The 17,722-nt window shown below is 39.1% G+C and overlaps 1 protein-coding gene across 2 annotated transcripts in view; it reads right to left on the minus strand.

Moving 5' to 3' along the window:
* LOC136717074 (latent-transforming growth factor beta-binding protein 2) overlaps positions 1-11,665 on the minus strand; it is a 102,124-nt gene extending 90,459 nt beyond the window's left edge. For both annotated transcript variants that reach the window (XM_066694542.1, XM_066694541.1), the window contains exons 1-2: positions 10,657-11,665; positions 3,004-3,074 (exon numbers count right to left, since the gene is read on the minus strand). In XM_066694542.1, the coding sequence (XP_066550639.1) occupies positions 3,004-3,074; positions 10,657-11,123 (538 nt within the window). In that variant the 5' untranslated portion in view covers positions 11,124-11,665. The remainder of the gene's footprint in view (positions 1-3,003; positions 3,075-10,656) is intronic.
* Positions 11,666-17,722: the final 6,057 nt, after the last annotated feature.

The raw sequence follows: 17,722 nt of genomic DNA on the forward strand, positions 1-17,722 counted from the left end.
CTTTTGGTGCCTGCAGGGCATGAAGCAACAAGGTGATGTGAAACCCAGTAATTCACATAGAAATCTGAACCATACTTACAGTAATTCAGGGCTTTATCGCAGGTACAAACTGGAGTACAAACACTTGTGTGTGTGTGTGTGTGTGCGTGTGTGTGTTCGTGTGTGGGAATCCAAGGTAGTTTCTGAGTATCAACACAGCCCACAACAGGCAGGATCAAGCTGCGACATGAAGGTGAAATGGACCAGTACACATGTTGTAAAAGCAATCGGAAAGAAAAGCAATTAAGAAAAGGCGCATTCTAATTGTGCACGGGTTGGGTGGTGATACAGAGCAGCCTTCCCCTTCTATTTTTCTATAAATTGTCTCATGTCACATCTGAAAGCAAGGCTCCTCCTACAGATCAGTCAACGAACCAAATTAGGGCACAGCACCAGGTTGTGGCTGAGATCAAAGACCCCGCCGCGCACTGGGAGACACAATCCTAATTTCATACTTATTTTATGGAGAATTCAAACAAACTCTCTGTAATTGCTCTCATTATTATTATTCCTGTTCCCATTATTTCAACCAAGATCTACAGTCCTGCACCACTAGAGTCACAAAAGAAACATGACCACTGCAAATACAATTCAATCCACAGAGGATTTAAACAAATAATATTACAGTGCACAGTTAAGGGAGAACTTCTCGTCCATCAGTTCAATGTTTGCCTACATGTGCTTTATTTTAAACCAATGGATAGGGGGGAATCTACTGTAAACCAAAGCTGTAGAACCAAACCGGGGGAAAAGTAACAGCTTTGCAAAGATATTGAGATACAGGCTGGGATTAAATCAATAATTTGACCCACCCGCTAATCGAAAACTACAGATCTAAAGTCAGTTGCAGCATCATTTTTATTAAGATACAACTTTCTTCTTAAATAGAAAAGTAACCACTATGAAGTACAGCATAGTAGTTTGCTATTAGCGGGTGGGTCAAAGTTTTGATTTAATCCGGACCACAGTCTGTTACTTAACGGCAGCCTATATGGATTTAAGAAACTTGATCATAAAACAACAGTCGTGACTGGTAATATAAGGAACCTGCACTTTCTCTGTTTATTATGGCTGTGAAAACATGGACCACCTATAATACTAGCCTCTGGATTTTCATTAACCGTGACCGTGTTCATTCATTTCTCATACACACGCTCAAACGCAATTACAAAATCAAGGAGTAGTTATTTATTTTAAATAATTCTTGGACAGTCAATTCATAGTTTTTGGAACATCAAATTCATGTTTCTAAATTCTGAAAAATAAAGACAGAAGAGACCTATTATATTTCTAGAATCCTCCAAACTGTTATCGGGGAGATAAAACTTAAACACTGGAAGTGCTTTAATAAACAGGACAATAACTGTTTATTGTTATTAAATGTTAAATAAAGTCCATAGTCAGGGTCACATAAAACTTGGTACAAACAGGGGATATCAGGCAATGATTAAGAGAAGGCTGTATACCTTTTCTTATGGCAACTATTTGCTCCCAAAACTAAGGCCAGAAAATGCCTACTATATCCACCCAAACCAATCAGGCAAGGTTCTTAACATTACCCTGACAGTGTGCTGCACACGTTCAGCACCCTGTTGCATCCTGGGACATGTCATTGTACAAATCTCCACCATTTTACAAACAATTTATTTGGTATAAACCTAAAAAGAAACATCATCGTGGGTATGTGCCTTGATGTACAAGCCCTTCTGGGACTTGACCCATCATCATCTTACCACAATAGTTAATTAATCCAGCTAAATAAAGAACTTGGTTTCTGAGCTTTATTGCTAGTGTGTGTGTGTATGTTTTTAACTCTCACAGAGATTACCCATCTAATTAATTAATTATTTTACTTTTATTAAGAAGTACAAGAAGCTGCTTTGAGAAATCATTAAACCTTCATTGCTGTAGTTAGCTGGAGAGAAGTATTTTCCATCTCAGTGTTGTTTACTTTACTTGTTTCAACAGCATTTTCACATTGCTGTGAGAAATGAAAAACACATCTTCTTTTATCAGATGTCTGGGATTAGCACTACTGTCTGAGACAGATACAATTCTAGGTATGAAATAGTAATGAAATTGGTAACCCATGGTTTCTCATAAAACTTAAACTTATACTACTTAAACGACTTATACAATTGGATTGTATATTATTTAGCTCTTTACTTATAATACATGATAGAATTCATGAATGAATGAATCAGATAGCCCTCTGGAACACTACTATGCAATGTCAAAAGTAGTTTTTCTTCACTTCCCCTCTCAATTTTAAGATTTCTATTATTTTACCAGTATTACAGCAGCTTGATTTGTGATTTTCACAGTTCTGTGAGGTCTCAAACTGCTCTTTATTTTCTCATTTGTAGACTTTTCTCCCCTCTCTTGGCTCATTACCGTTAGCAGCTGTATTCCTCAGAATCCAGAAGCTTAAGCATTTAAAGTTAGTGTAAATGTTGTAACACTGGAGGGGGAGGTAGTGTAGGCAAGGAATCCAATCAAGACTGCCAGCACCGCAGGAAAGCTTGTTACCATATCGCTGAAGACCTACATGCCCTGGCCGTTCTGGGAATATTCCAGGGGTGTGAACATTTTAATTTATTTTCATGGCCGTTAAATATGGTTAGTGTTAACCTGCCCTGTGCTGTATTAAATGGTTGTTACTTTGCTATTGCTACAGTACTCCAACAGCAAAACACATTTCCCTCATGGGGAATTCATTGTTAATGGTCCATCTCATTGCTTGTTGTCAAATAAAAGTTATGTCACATCCAGGTTAACCAGGACAATTCTCCTTCCCTGAATCTTTGTTCTCACAGACGTCAATGGCGGCACCTAGTTTTGACAGTCTCCAATCAAAACACCCAACTCACAGGCCGAAAGAAAGAGAATACAAACATGGATCCCTTTATGTATTTTCACACAACATGGGAAGTACAGTTTTAATGCAGAGCTTTATGTACTTACGCTTTATACATCGATTTGTCCCTGGTGCTACAGCCCATCCTGAACAGCAATGTCCTCCGCAAACATTAGGCCTAGAAAGTTGGGGGAAAAGGGAAGATGGTCAAGGATAGATAAACCCATATACAAGTTTCAGAAGTAACATTAAAATACAGAGGGAGCAATTTGCAGGCCAAACTTGATCCAGTAAAGTCAACTTTGCTACATCCCAATTAAACATTTACTGCTGGGAGATTTGAACATGATAGGTGTAAAGATACCTTGGAGGAATATAAATAGCTTTCTTAGATTTAATTACGTGCAATTGAGAGTAACTCTATCAGCAAGTCTGTAATGCCACCTGCCACGTGTCCCATTTTGTTGCAGAGATAGCAGTGTTCAACACTGAAAGAATGGAGGGTTGGTCTGAACCTTGAAGGGGAAGAATGCGAGGGCAGTAAAGCACCCCCTGTCAGGCATAAATCTGAATCCAGATGAAGTATGACAAGTTTCAGACAGTAATATCCAAGCCCGAAACCAGATTTGAAACACTTTTGTGCACCACTACCATGCTTACATATTTTATTGGCCACTTCAGCGGGATACATAAAAAGTCACTGTATAGACAAAATACTCAGACAGGTCTTTGTTGATATTAAAAACATTGCATGAGCCAGAGATACAATAAGATTTCTCATTAACTTAAGCCGACCTACATCACATGGATATCATGACGTGTGGTATACCCGTGGTCTGTGCCTTCACAGTATATAACTAAAGGCTGGAGTTTCAGCAAAGTGTATTAGGATTCAACACTTCACAATTACACCGACTCACACATAAAGAAAATTAGGACACATTCAAAGTAGAGAATGACTGGAGACTGTAGCTGCGTCCAAAATCGCATACTAGCGTAGTAAATAGGACGTACTATGGTGGCGTACTGTTTTAACATACTATTTAGTACGATAGTATGCGGTATTGGACGCAGCCTAGGGCCCGACAGCAGATATTATCGGCCGGCAAATAATCCTCGGATAATGAACCCATACACTCAAACTATTGGCTAAATATTGGTCAGACTTCATACAAAACATAAATACATGTTTATTTGGTTGTACAGTGGTTATCATTAGTTACCATTGTGTTTTAACATAGTTGTAGTACGTTCGTCTTCCGCTTGCAATACAGCTGTGCCAAACACATTACTGAACACCGTCAAATCTCCTCTATTTAACAACAGTCAACGCCGCCTACTGAACACCGGAACTTCCGTCTTACCCGAAGCGGTGCATCATGGGAGTAACAGAGTTCCGGTGGGTCTTCTGTCCGTATCTATGTAATGGGAAATTATTTCATATTCAAAGCTTTCTTTTTATAAAAAAATGTATTTTTTAAAATGATGCACCTGGCTTGTATTACAGACATCCCTTCTTAGCACATACGAGTTATTATTTCAACCAGCAGTGTTTTCGCCTGGCCTAAAAAGAGCGCTTTATGGCCGACGTGCTGTCGCTAGTAGCGGGCTCATGAATATTCATCGATCTAGGAAACGAGGTTTGTTATGAGAATATTTATCATTGTAAGTAGTAATATTGTCGTAATTCGAATATAACGAAGGTATTTAATTGTGGCAACTCAACCAATACAAATAATCTCTTTTGCGTTTCCACTAGATGATATTCTGTACATTTTACATCAAATATAATACATAAAATACCGAACACTTCCGATACATTAGTATTACTGATTTATTTTTATAAATGACAATAATAATAAAAAATAATAACCGACATGCTCTCTTAAGGTGTGTTGCCGCTGATCTGCCACACGTCATCGCGACCAAGCCAGGCCTTAGGACGTGCTCATGAATATTCATGCGCCGGCTACCAGCGACAGCACGTCGGCCATAAAGCGCTCTTGTCAGGCCAGGCGAAAACACTGCTGGTTGAAATAATAACTCATATGTGTTAAGAAGGGGTGTCTGTAATACAAGCCAAGTGCATCATGTAAAAAAATGAAATTGGTTTTTAAAAAGAAAGCTTTGAATATGAAATGAGGTAGGTTTTCCATTATATAGATAGGAGAAAAAGCGCCACCGGAACTCGGTGTTACTCCCATAATGCACCGTTTCGGGAAAGACGGAAGTTGCAATGTTAAATAGGCGGAATTGACTGTCGTGTTTAAATGGAGGATCTTTGACACCGTGGGGAAACAAACACACACCCATTGAACACCATAGCGCAAACCCAATAAAAACGTGTTTTACTAAAACCCTCACAACCAATAGAAAGTGTTTTTGAAAGCTGTGCTACATTTGAGTAGCCGTGGTTTTGGTTAGTGTTTATTCTCGTCTGTGGCTTAACACTAGATAGCACTTAATACGATCTTACTATTTGTTCTAATTTATAGAACAAGCACATTTGTATATATGTGTAAGAAATTGTTCATATACCTTGTTCTTTGTTCTAATTTATAGAACATGCATATTTTTCTATTTTCCTTTAATTCTCCCTTATTCTTACTTAATTTATTTTTGCAATGTTAGATTTGGCGTTATTTATGATGAATATTAATGTTAATATAAAGTTTATTATTCGAATGTGAAAATACTGCCTCCGGTGCATATTTCTCACAAGTTCTCTCTCAGAGCCAAATTTGAGGGTTTCATGCTAGAATACTTCTGTTTTGCATGCTAACAAAAAAGTACATATCGGCAGATATATCAGTAATCGTGACATTTTGTTCCCCAATAATCGGTATCAGTATCAAACCCACAAAACCTGTACTGGTCGGGCTCTCTTCGGATGTGAGTTGATATTCACACATCGCCGGTGTGACTTTAAAACACAACTCCAAAGCAGACTGGGCCCTCACCCTCGGGGGAGAAGTGTCTGAATGTATTCCTGCCCCTCCTGTTCACCTCTCAGTCTCATTGCTAAACTCCCTGCAAAGAAATGGAAATCCTCCAGAGTGTTCCTTGTTGAAAGACACCTTTTGAACTCCAGATGAAGTCTATGAAAACATCCTCCACAGCAATTAATTTCTGAATAAAGTGGTTATTTTAGCTATGGCTTATTTTTCTTCTTAATGTATACAAAAGTCAAAACATTGTTTCCTTTGTGGTTTCACTAGCTGCTAAAGGTTACAATAAATTTTAGATTAATGTATGCGATTGTTAGCTTTCAGTAAGAGTTTTTATATTATGGTTAAATTTCAAGCAGATGGTTACATTTTTCTGCCAACTCCAAATAGCAGTATTACTTCATAGGATGATTTGATCTGCCTTAGATGATAAAGGTAAACTAATATGTGTTTTTGCACAACAGGAGTCTAAACATTTTTTTAGATATTTTAAAATATTCCTTATTTGTTTTGGTCACATCTTCCTGTTCGATGATAAAAGTAAACAAGAACGGTGTCAGTGTTATTCACTGTCAGTTTCTTCTACAGAACTGCATGCATTCTCCCCAAAAGGGGTAAGAACAAGAAAACAAGATGATCCAGCTTTCCATACCAAGGAATACAGTTAGAAAGCATTTTAATAAACTGCAGTGCATCAGCAAAAACTAATGAAAGAATATTATATATTGAACAGGACTGGAAGAAACTAAGACTGTAGAACGTGTATACAATTTCCCTAAGGAGTCATAATTTAAGACAAATAAGGCGTCATAATCTATGTGGTAGCTCCACCAAAAGACCACATAAGACCAAATCCATTACTGTAACTTCTCTCACTGTGCTGTCTGGTTATTTAGAAAACCACAACTTCTGGGATAGGGTACTACTTTTAGAAAATGTACCCAATTTCTATCTGGTTCCATCAGGTCTGAATTCATCACCATATCCAGGATGAGATTTTTCTTTTGAGAGTAGAAAAAAATACTATATATTCTCTTGTTACTAGGAAAACAGCCAAAGAGTTAAACAGTTAAATATAAAATGTGTGGAACAGTGGATTTCTGCAGTGTTTTGATTGGGATATCAAATGTATACAGTTGGGTTTAGTATAACTTTGGTTAACATGCAGAACCCCCAAAACACCAAAGCCCCTTTTTCCTCCATAAAGAACAACCTGGCCAGCAATTAGCATACATTAAACACGACACAATAGGACAACAGCACGAGTTTTACAAAATTGCATGCTTTTTTTTACTGACAAACATAATTTCCTCACTCATTCTTACTAATGTGCAAGGATGAAATAAACATTTGTCATGAACAACATGTTGTTTTTTTAAACAAAAAAAAAATTGTCTTATGTTTAGCTATTGCTGCCTTTGTCAACTGAACCTCATACCACTCAGCTGTATATACTTTATAATCAATTAGCTTAATGTGTTGCATGGCCTGATAAACATTTTGCTGAGGGTTCAAAACAAAAACATCCTGTGATCAAAGCAAGTTTTCCGCAGAGAGTCACAAAACCAGACCTACACAGACGGCAGCCCTCAGTGATCAAACAGTTAGCCTGCTTTTTGGCGAACATGATGCCACTGGCAGTGCCAATAATTAATGCGTTCAATGATATCACAATTGCTTGATAAGAATGATTCACAGGTTTTAGGAAAAAAGTAAATGTATGACTATCCCATTAAGCAAAATGTTTTACACATTTTTGCATCAGTGCAAGAGGCAAGAGTAATCATCATGTTTTCACAGCTTCTCTCAAATACAAGAAGTCCACAATTTGTTAAATTAAACTCAAATCAGTTGATGTTTGCTTCTGAAAGTATTACTTAAGTCATTATTATTATGATTCAGCACATCTGAAGTAAATTTATTGTTTAAACTTCTAGTAATTTCCTGCAGATGATTCATTATACCCTTTAAGATATTGTGGGGATGGTAAAAACACTTTTGTGCTCCAGATGGATTATTTTAGTCAAAAGATGATGTTGAAATTAACCTTCATTACTCCTGTGCAGGAGTGTACAGGTATAAGGCAGGTTCTTTCCCCTTGAGGCCTAAAACAATCAGACCGGGATGAGTCAGGTATACAATGAACTCTCTGACTAGAGCAGCATACTGGAGAAATCAGGCCTTTACTATACTAAAAAATGAAAGTGTATTCAAATACATTCACACTCAAACAGATGTTTTATTTACAATAAATTAGTCAGTGAGTTACTAAATGTAGACTATGACTTATCACATAATAGGTTTCTTCAATGTAAATGTTTACATGGTGAAAAGTTGTTACTCTATATTAAAAGGTTGCGAAGCAGGCAATTAAGATTGGAATTTAGGCCTTTACTGTTTTTCCCAGAATTCATTAAACTAAAGGTCTACATGAAATTAAAGTAAGGTCTACATTTCACAATGAAACAGTTTCAACATCACTTCTAGGAATTCCTACACTGTGCAGCAGAAAAGTGTTCAGTCTGTATTTGGAGTGAAAAACAGTTATCAGTTATCAGTTATCCAGAGTTTGAATGGAGTTGCTGTCAGTAGCCAGGCCTGAGAAAAGCCTATCCGGTTCACCAAGGGGATCAAAACAGACCTTTTGGTTCATTCAAATGTGGAGACAACATAGTGGGTTGAATGATCAAACAGAAAAACTGTTATCTTAAGGAAGATTCACTTAATATAAAATAGCCACATACTCAATAGATATTGACTGATTTTTACCTTGACTACTCAGCTTGGCTCTACCCTTATGAGTATTACTTTCAATTCCTTGTTAATGACTAATGGGTTTCTTTGAATTATAATTGCTTAATTTAATCATTTATTTACTTAAGTTACAATAATTTAAAAGTCTTGAGGGTTTAAGGTTACTAACAAAATCTCCAAGGACATGGATGAGTATCACTGGTCTAAACAGATTCATTCATTAATTACATTTTATGTTCATTCATAAATTATCCAGCAAAATATCGATAAGTTGTCTACAGGGGTCTCTGCTGCAAGCTGTGCCAGCATGGGGTATTTCCCCACAATTATCTTTTTTTAATCATCTTAACTACATGATGTAATATGAGCTCAAAAGTCCTGTCATGCTAGGCTCTTAAAAAGTTCATTGTTTTCATGTTATGCCTTAAATTCCTGTTCCAACCATTTCTTTCCAGGTCATGTTCACATTTTAACCAAGCTGCCTGACTTCATACGGGCTAATTTACTAAGTTCAGATAAAGATTGGGGAGGGGAGAATCACAGGTCTGTTGGAAGCAACTTGAGGTTTTAGCATCAGGCCAAAGCCTATAAAGAGCAGGTGGTTCTGATCAATAAGGGAGGCCAACGAATCGGTGCCAGAGCTTGGTACAATAACTGTACACCCATCATACACAGGGAATATATCTCCTGAGAAAGTACATGAAAGCACTTAAATCAGACAAGGATACCTGGGCTTTTTATTTGTATTTGAAATACTTCATAAGGGTTTAAAAGCAGTTTATGAAACACATGGACTGCTGCAATTAAAAATTTAAAGACTTAAGAGAGAAGCTGAGGGCATATGCATGGACAGAGAAGAGCTGGGATGAAATTGTTATCAGTTCTAATCCATCTTGACAAATATGCGCCTGTTCTTGTCCCTCAGTGCCGGCTGACTCAGCTACATACTATCAGGTCTACCTGCACCGTGCAGACGATTGTGCATACACTAGCAAGGTGTTATATATCAGGCACAGTTGTTGAGACGGCATCATAAAAGAACATGAATTGGGTCTGATGTGTAATCCTGAGAGTGGAAAATGTATTCAATGTAGATAAATGGAAGCATGACATATATCTTAAGAACTAGCATGGTGAAACGGGAAAGAAACACAAGAAAGGGTGGAATGATTGACTTAAACATGGTTCAGACATATTTTGTGAGAAAGTGCATCCATTTCTCAAAGCCTTTGCCAGGGTCCCTGCAGAAATGCAATCAACACACGAGTGGAAATAGTCAAACAACAGCCTTTATGTGAATGTCATCCAGCACCATCCCTGAGTAAACTTCTAATTCATACATCTGCAAAACATAAGGCACAGCATAATTAAATGAAATGCCTGTGGATTGTGCATTGCTTTTCCAAAATTTACATCTCATTCTTTTTGGAATTTAAAATACAAAAGTGTGGTTAGTGAACCTGAACTTTCAATGTGTCCGTTTTGCTGACAGGACGTGGCAGGACGTGGCAGGACAGCATTTGTGAGATTTTACCCCATACCCTAGCCTCCTGACTGACCTGCTTGCTTTCAATGAAGTGCTGAGCAAAGGCGCCTCTCTTAAGTGCCTTATTTGTGCTAACTCGATATCTACCATATTTCAACATGGTTCAATTTGAAAGCACAGAGAACATCTAGTATGCCGGTGGTGGCCAAAGACAGGCAGGAATAAATGTTGATTTTAACCAATTAAATAAGTAAAAAAAAAAAACATAAATAAGTACTTAAGAGATCAGATGGCAGTAAAGTAGAAAAACCCTTTGGATCAAGGACTGGACCTCTGGTATATAAATAAGCAAGCCATAATTGGTGAACTGTTAGCAATAGTTGGGTCTCCCAAAACACGTGGAAGTTATAAAGCTCTTTTTACACTTACACATGCAAAAGCTCATCAGAAGGGTATAATAAAGGAGCGGGAGAGAGAGAGAGAGAGAGAGAGAGAGAGAGAGAGAGAGAGAGAGAGAGAGAGATGTGCATGCATGCATAAACTGGATCAGAATAAACTTTATATCTTCTTACCCAACTGGACGCCTGGGACCTGCAGCCCTGTGCCTGGCGTCTCCATCTGCGGCGGGGCTCTGCCTGGTGTTCAGACGGGACCGGTGCTGCGGTCTGGGGGAGGCTGGCGTGCTGTCCCGGGACACGGTAGCGTCTCCATCTCCAAAAGCATCCCTCTGAGACTGTGCAGCGCTCCCCAGGACGGCGGCGTGTTTCTGGTCTTGCCTCGGTAGTGCCCCTCTACCCTGGCTTGGAGACAGCTGAGCCCCCTGTCCTGGCTGCGTGTTATTGTGCTGTGTCCGATATAAGCTGGTACTTGGTGGCCTGGGGGACTGACCCTCTCGGACTAAAGTGGCACTGGGAGCCTGACTCCTGGCCCGCCCTCGCCCCCGGTCCTGTCCACCTGTGAAATCCCTCTGCGTGCCACCTATGCGTGCCAGGAGGACAATCGTCAATGCCAGGTGGATTACAATCCCCAGTCGGTCCATTTTCCAACAAAAGTCGAAACCAAACAAAGCCACAGAAGCAATTATCCAATATGAGTCTGGATGTGCAGCTGTTTTCAATTAGAATTAAGAAGATTCACTTTTTAACTGAAGTCACCCGCATTCAGAGCCTCTCGGCCGGATGTTGTTTGTTTGTTTGTTTGTTTGTTTGTTTGTTTAATCGTCAACATCAATTAAAGAGCAAGCGAGAGTGCAGAATTGCTTGGTTTCTCCGTTTCATAATGCACAGGTAAACGGTGCACACAGCTGGCAAAATTGTGCAAGTTTCTCCCCAAGCACGACTGTATCAATGTAATTTTAATTCAGAAAACCATACAGATTATGATTAGATATGGTGCAGAATCACTGGTTGATGTTTGGCTTGATCCGGCTTTTCAATCTCATGTTTCTGTTCATTCTCCCCCCAAAGTGAAAAGCGCAGGCAGTGAGATGCGACCCCGATACTGAAACCGCTCCGAGTGAAAGTTGCCTGGCAGTTTAAATCCTGCTCCTGCACATCTGACCACCTCCTTGGATCTGAAGTCACCGGGAAATTTGTGAGGGTTTGCATGGGTTTTATTTTTTGGAAACTCCCACTTTTTGATTCCTGAATGCTAAGACGCTCAGCCCCCTGAAGCCAAACCCGGTCTCTCCCTCTCTCTGTAGTGAAGACTATCTAAGAAGAAACTCTAGTTGTGTGTGTGTGTGTGTGTGTGTGTGTGTGTAACATCTACTTAAGCAAAATGTATTATTTAACCCCTAATGGTCCAAGAACAAACTTTGCGTCTAATGATATTGAATACAGGCTACACCTGGGGGAGAGAAGCCAAGGCTGCAACCTGGCACACCTTTGCGCAACTGGTTCACACATTTACCTGCAGTGTACTACCTGTATTTCATGTGGGGGGAGATTCAATTATGCTTCTTAAAAATGCAAAAGGTTCATCACATGGGGGTCGATTCTTAGATCCAGCAATTCTTGAAAAGACTTACTATTTTGTGCAAGTTTATCCGCCTGTCCTGCGCTGCGCTGCGCTGCGGGAGAGTGGGAGCTGCATGCCCTGGTACAGCTCGCCTCAGCTGGGACAACTTGTGCCAAGAAAGTGTAACACGAAGTAGATAACAAATCATCGCTTTGTTAATGCTAGCAGGAGCGCAGATGTGTTTTTTTTTAACAGTTCATCGAAGACTATGTGCACTTTTTGTATATATACATCTCTTGCCTTTTTGACCACAGTCCTCCACAATGAAGTGCGCTTTGGACGGCGCTAAACAGAAGTCCAGTAACGTCATATGCGTGCATTCAATCCAAAACGCATTTTCGCTCTAATGAATGGTTTTGAGCAGGGAAAGTATGATTAGCATTCGTGAAGACATCTGGTTTATGTCGGTGCTGTTTCATAAATGCCTGACCTGATTATTTTTTCTCTGCTAATACACATGGTAACCATATAACGTGTAGGAATTTGAGCAGCAATACTTGTGCCCCCGGCGTCGTTTTGAAGTATGGCTGAGAGTCATCTGAAGAGTTATAGAGAGCTGCATATTATTATTATTATTATTATTATTATTATTATAACATGAAATCTATTTTGTAGATCGCTGATCAATATGTTACTATAGTTCATGTTCTTATGCAGGTAGAATAGTGAATCTGTGATTATATGAAAAGTGGATGATTTATTATAGCTGAATCCTGGTTGATACCATATTTGCTGCCTCATGACATAGACTGCAGACAAGTGCACTACACCATGGGCAGTTTAACAAGGCAGGATGTGAACTACTGTAGCTTTCCTGTAAGCTTCTTTATGAGTCAGCAGGAGCATCAGCCCGGACCATTTATTGAACACCAGCTTCTATGAAAAAGTTAAAAGTGCGATTAATTTTTTATGGTCTTAGTCACTTACATTGAGCAATTCTCTACTGAGGCCTTGGTATGCGTTCCTGGAAATGACCAGTGATTCATGCTGTTTTCGAATTCGAATAGACTTTATATTTAGTCAGTTGTAGCCTAGTACAAACCATCTCACTACAATGGGCCGCTTTCCAATAGAAATAGTAGAGTAGAAGAAAGTAACTTATATAGGATGTACAATCAAAATGAGTGCATCTATTATTTTTAATATATAGTAAATCATTGCCAGGAGTAATTCCAAATATATATAAATATCGAGCCACCTTTTTGGATATTACAGGCAGTGGTGTGAGAGAGACAATCACACAATAATGCATTAAAAGGGAGAATAATCCTTCTGTCAGGGCACAGAAGCCAAAAGATTGTTGCTGAAATTCCTCGCTCACATAATCAGGGAGACGTACACCTCTACCCTTCCCCATATATGGGATACTAGGCATCCAGGGGTTTAAGTTCAAGCATCTGCAGGAAGGCTGTGATCTGACAGCACACAAACGCTTTCAGGTTGCATTAGAAGTGGTTACCTCAACTTTGCTTTCAGTCACGGGGCTTCTGAATTGAAGTCAGTGATACAGCAGGGAAGCCTTAGCCAAGAGTTGATAAAAATGACAGAAGTGGATTAAAGTGGATAAGAAAATGATATGTAACATTTTAAATAGTGTATTCAATTAAATGGAACCCTTTAATAAAATATGCTACCAATAATAATAATAATAGTATTGTATTATTGCAAAATATACTAAATACAATTTTGGTAAGTTGTACAATGATTGTATTCAGCTGCTGGGGATAATATATCTGAAGATCTAATTACCACTGTGCAACATACAGTTCATGTTAAACATACAATTGGCTCCAAATGTGAAAATCCAAAAGAATCACATGTAATGTACTTTTTGAAATATGTAGTAGCTGCTTATTTTGTTGGAGCCAAACACAAAAATAAAAGCTGAACACGATCGGGTTTGTTTTCTGTGCTGTAATTCCCTACATAAAAGAATGCTTTGTAACTAAACATCCCAACAGCACTTTGGAGATCCAGACTTAAACCGCATTGTTCCAGCATTACTTTGGCAATATAAAACTCTGGGGAATGAATGAAGAATGAATTATGGTTTGCATATCAGTTTTTATAGTCATCCCCGGACTGAAATCAGGTACATATAAACAGACCACCCATGCCAGCCTGGCTGCGCTCCAGATTTGGTGTAGGTTTAGTTTTCTGCTGATACACAATTCAAGAGCCAAAAGTGGAGAAACATCTTTGTTGGGTGTGGGCACGCAGGTCTGGTTCTGATAAAAGTGGAGTAAGTGGTCCAGTAGCATCTGTTTGTTTCCCCTTGCGCTGTGCTCTTTCTGCAGCTCCATAAAACCAACACTATGACACTCACACCAAACACCCAAACATGATGTCTTATAATGAAACTGTTTCTTTTTATGGGAGTTTAATTACTGTTATTCAGATTGGTTTTGATAACTATTTACAATGTTGTTGTTTAAAGAGCAAGCATTTAACGTGTAAAGGAAAAAATGGTACTGACTGCAATATGACATAAGGAGGGCTTAGCAAAAATAAATTCAATTTTAAATAGCCCCAAGAGTAATTAAGCTGTTTTTACATCATAACCCCTGTAAATAAGCAAACACAAGCCCAATATGGTAAAGCCAAAGTGTGGCAGAAGGCAGCTTAAAAGTGTCATAAGGGAATAAGAATGTCATGCAGGGTCATGGGCCAAATATGAGGCTGTGACACTTTTGTCCCCTACAGGAATAAATTGTAGTGTGGTGCACAGTGGTAAAAATATAGTAAGGCGTAGTTTGGTGTAGCATGGTAGACATGTGGTATAGTATAGTTTACCATGGTAAATACATGGTTAAAAATAATGGGTAAATTGTCATACAGTCATAGTCATAGTTAACCTCTTAATTGTCTTAATTTGTGTGTTGATAGGTCAAACAGAACCCACTGTACGGCTTTTGTCATAGGTGTCTAGGTGTTGTCCAAACATACTCAAGTGGACAAACAATATTGTAGCTGAAATAATACAAATAACCAAATGATACGCGTCGTAGCCTTATGCGTCACTAGGTGGTCTGTGGCCTGCAATGATACTGTACAGCGTGCTTAGGCATTCCTCTTGTGCAGAGATGCTATTGGCTAACCACCGAATCTGCATATCATTTGAAAGCTGAGTTTATTGGCTACACACCCATGTCAATTTCACAGGTTATTAAAAAATAATGTAACAATTATTACAAAAAAATCACATCAGAGAATGATTAACTCCACTAGAGAGCTGAGAGTCTCAGCTTTCACGGGATACCAAACACTCAGCGAACAACACAACGGTGAAGAGTACACTTGAAACACACGGGGTCTAACCTACCTGCTATTATCTCTATTTTTTTCGTGGGCTGCATTTATAATCCATTTTATTCATTTATTTTAAATCGCATGTTGCTGGTTCATGGCTCGTTAGAAAGCAGAGACCCAGATATTACAATTGGCATAGCTATATCTATCCTTCAGAGTCGGAGATAGCGCAGTCTGAATCAGACCTTTTTCACATGGAGCGCATTGTGGAGAGGTTATGTAATGCTCACCTACTCCATTACTCATTTAAATATCAAGTTTATAAGGGTAGTCTTGGCAAGTCAGTCACCTGTGAATGTTAACTTTCAAATTGACATCTCTTCGTCTAAATCCACATTTATTTTGAAACTACCCTTCCTTTATCTTCTGTGAAGGAAACTCCTGTCCCCCGAGAGCCGGTACACAAAGCTTTTCAGAAGAGACCACAATGGGCTTAAGAAAGGGGGAGTGTTTGTTTGGCACTTGAATGTGTTTGTAATGAGGCCAGTTCGTAATGAGTGACGGGCATCAGGAGTGAATGGTGCAGGGCTGGGACCGGCAATCATCGCTGGTACTTCGACATTCACTAACCCACCCCCACCACCACAACCACCATCCTCCGCTTCTCACTGCAACGTGGGCCCTTGTATCTGATCTCTGGACACTTTGGCAAGAGATTAAAAACAGATCGGTAGAGTCACCATCCCCAGATCAGAAAGGCTATCTTAAATATATCTTCCATGTGCCCTATGATAAAAGATAATTGTGGAAATTAGATTTGAAGGTTATAAATCATAATAAATAAATAACTGAAATCCCAAATGCTGTTGATTATGATGGATATTAGGCTCCTTTACAAAATAACAACAAAACAGTTGATCTCCTGTAGTTTGTAGACCTTCAGGTGAAATATATTGTTGCTACAGAATTATTTTTTTCACTGTATATTTTTTAAAGTTTCCCTTCCGACTTTGCTCAATCAGGATTTGTCATTTGTAGGGAAATGTTTATTCAAGCTCCCATTCAAAGATGTACATGTAAAACCGACTGCTGTAAAGATAATAGTCCACTGACATATACCTAAATAAAATTAAAATTAGAACAGATACAGATGCAATTAAACTGTGTAAGAAATCAAATTATTTGTTATTAACACTGTTGTTATAACTTGCCAGAAGGTAAACTGGTAGATGTTCTGCTACAGAATTGTTATAGATCTTTTTAAGACTCTTAATTTTATTTCTAAGAAGGCTATACACTGCTAGGGGTTTGGAAATGGAGATGTGGGAAGAGGATGCAGAAAAAAGTAAGGATCAATCAATGGGGGGGGGGGGAGGTCATTTAGGTGAATAAACTGTCATCCATCTTCCTTGGTTCATCCCTGCTCTTTTTGTTCTGTTATGACCTCCTGCTTGGAAACAACACTTTTGTCCCCACCCACCTCCTTCCACCCCTCTGGGTCTTGAACTATCCAGTCAGAGTTGGCAACCTCCTCTTTGGCAATCTGTGATGATAGGTTTCGAGCACTCATCCCCACGGTTCTCATGGATGGCAACAAAACAAGCACCCAATTCCTCAAGTGTTGCTGTGACTCCATCCAAAACCACAGCCCTGCACCACGGGGCAGCTGTCTCATCGTGTCACGGGCTGTATTGCCTACTTTCTATTCTCTGTTTTCACCAATCCTGTCGATGTAACATGAACAGTCCATTTTAAGGAATGTTTACAAAAGTTTGGCTGGAAAAAGTGGCCTACCACAGATATACTTTAAGATACCTAATTGCTAGTTCAACATTGGTGTCGACTGCCCTGAATTAAAATTCGGTCAGGCATTATTGTAACAGCGAGGTGGAAAATAAGACCCACTGCCCTCCTGCCTTTTACCCCTTTGATTTGCAACCCAGACTCACCTGGAGAGCTACAATTATGCGGTGTGCTGATTAGTTTATTAGCGCTTTTCCTTTCGTCCATGAGCATTTTAATTAGGAGGGAAGTTGCAGTGTCTTATGACTTCCAATAAGCTCCATTAGTGTTCATTCAGATTCCCCAGTGTGTCGACCCCTGGTCTCAGAAGGTCAGGAGCTCTGATTGTGTGAGAGGGCTCGACGTGAACCCCAGTAGAGATTCACTGGCTTCAGATCTCACAGCAGATGGCCTGGCAGAGAACAAGCAGGTCAGGCCAAAATGCACTCTTTTCCCTTGGTGTTATAATATCATCCTTCAAAAGTTCACAAAAACAAAAATCAACGTCTTGGAAAGTTTTGGTATATCTGGATATATAGGTCTGCTACTGTACAATATATTTTCTATGCGATCTGGAATGACACAGGG

The sequence above is a fragment of the Amia ocellicauda genome, chromosome 21 (genome assembly GCF_036373705.1).
Source record: "Amia ocellicauda isolate fAmiCal2 chromosome 21, fAmiCal2.hap1, whole genome shotgun sequence".
NCBI lineage: Eukaryota > Metazoa > Chordata > Actinopteri > Amiiformes > Amiidae > Amia > Amia ocellicauda.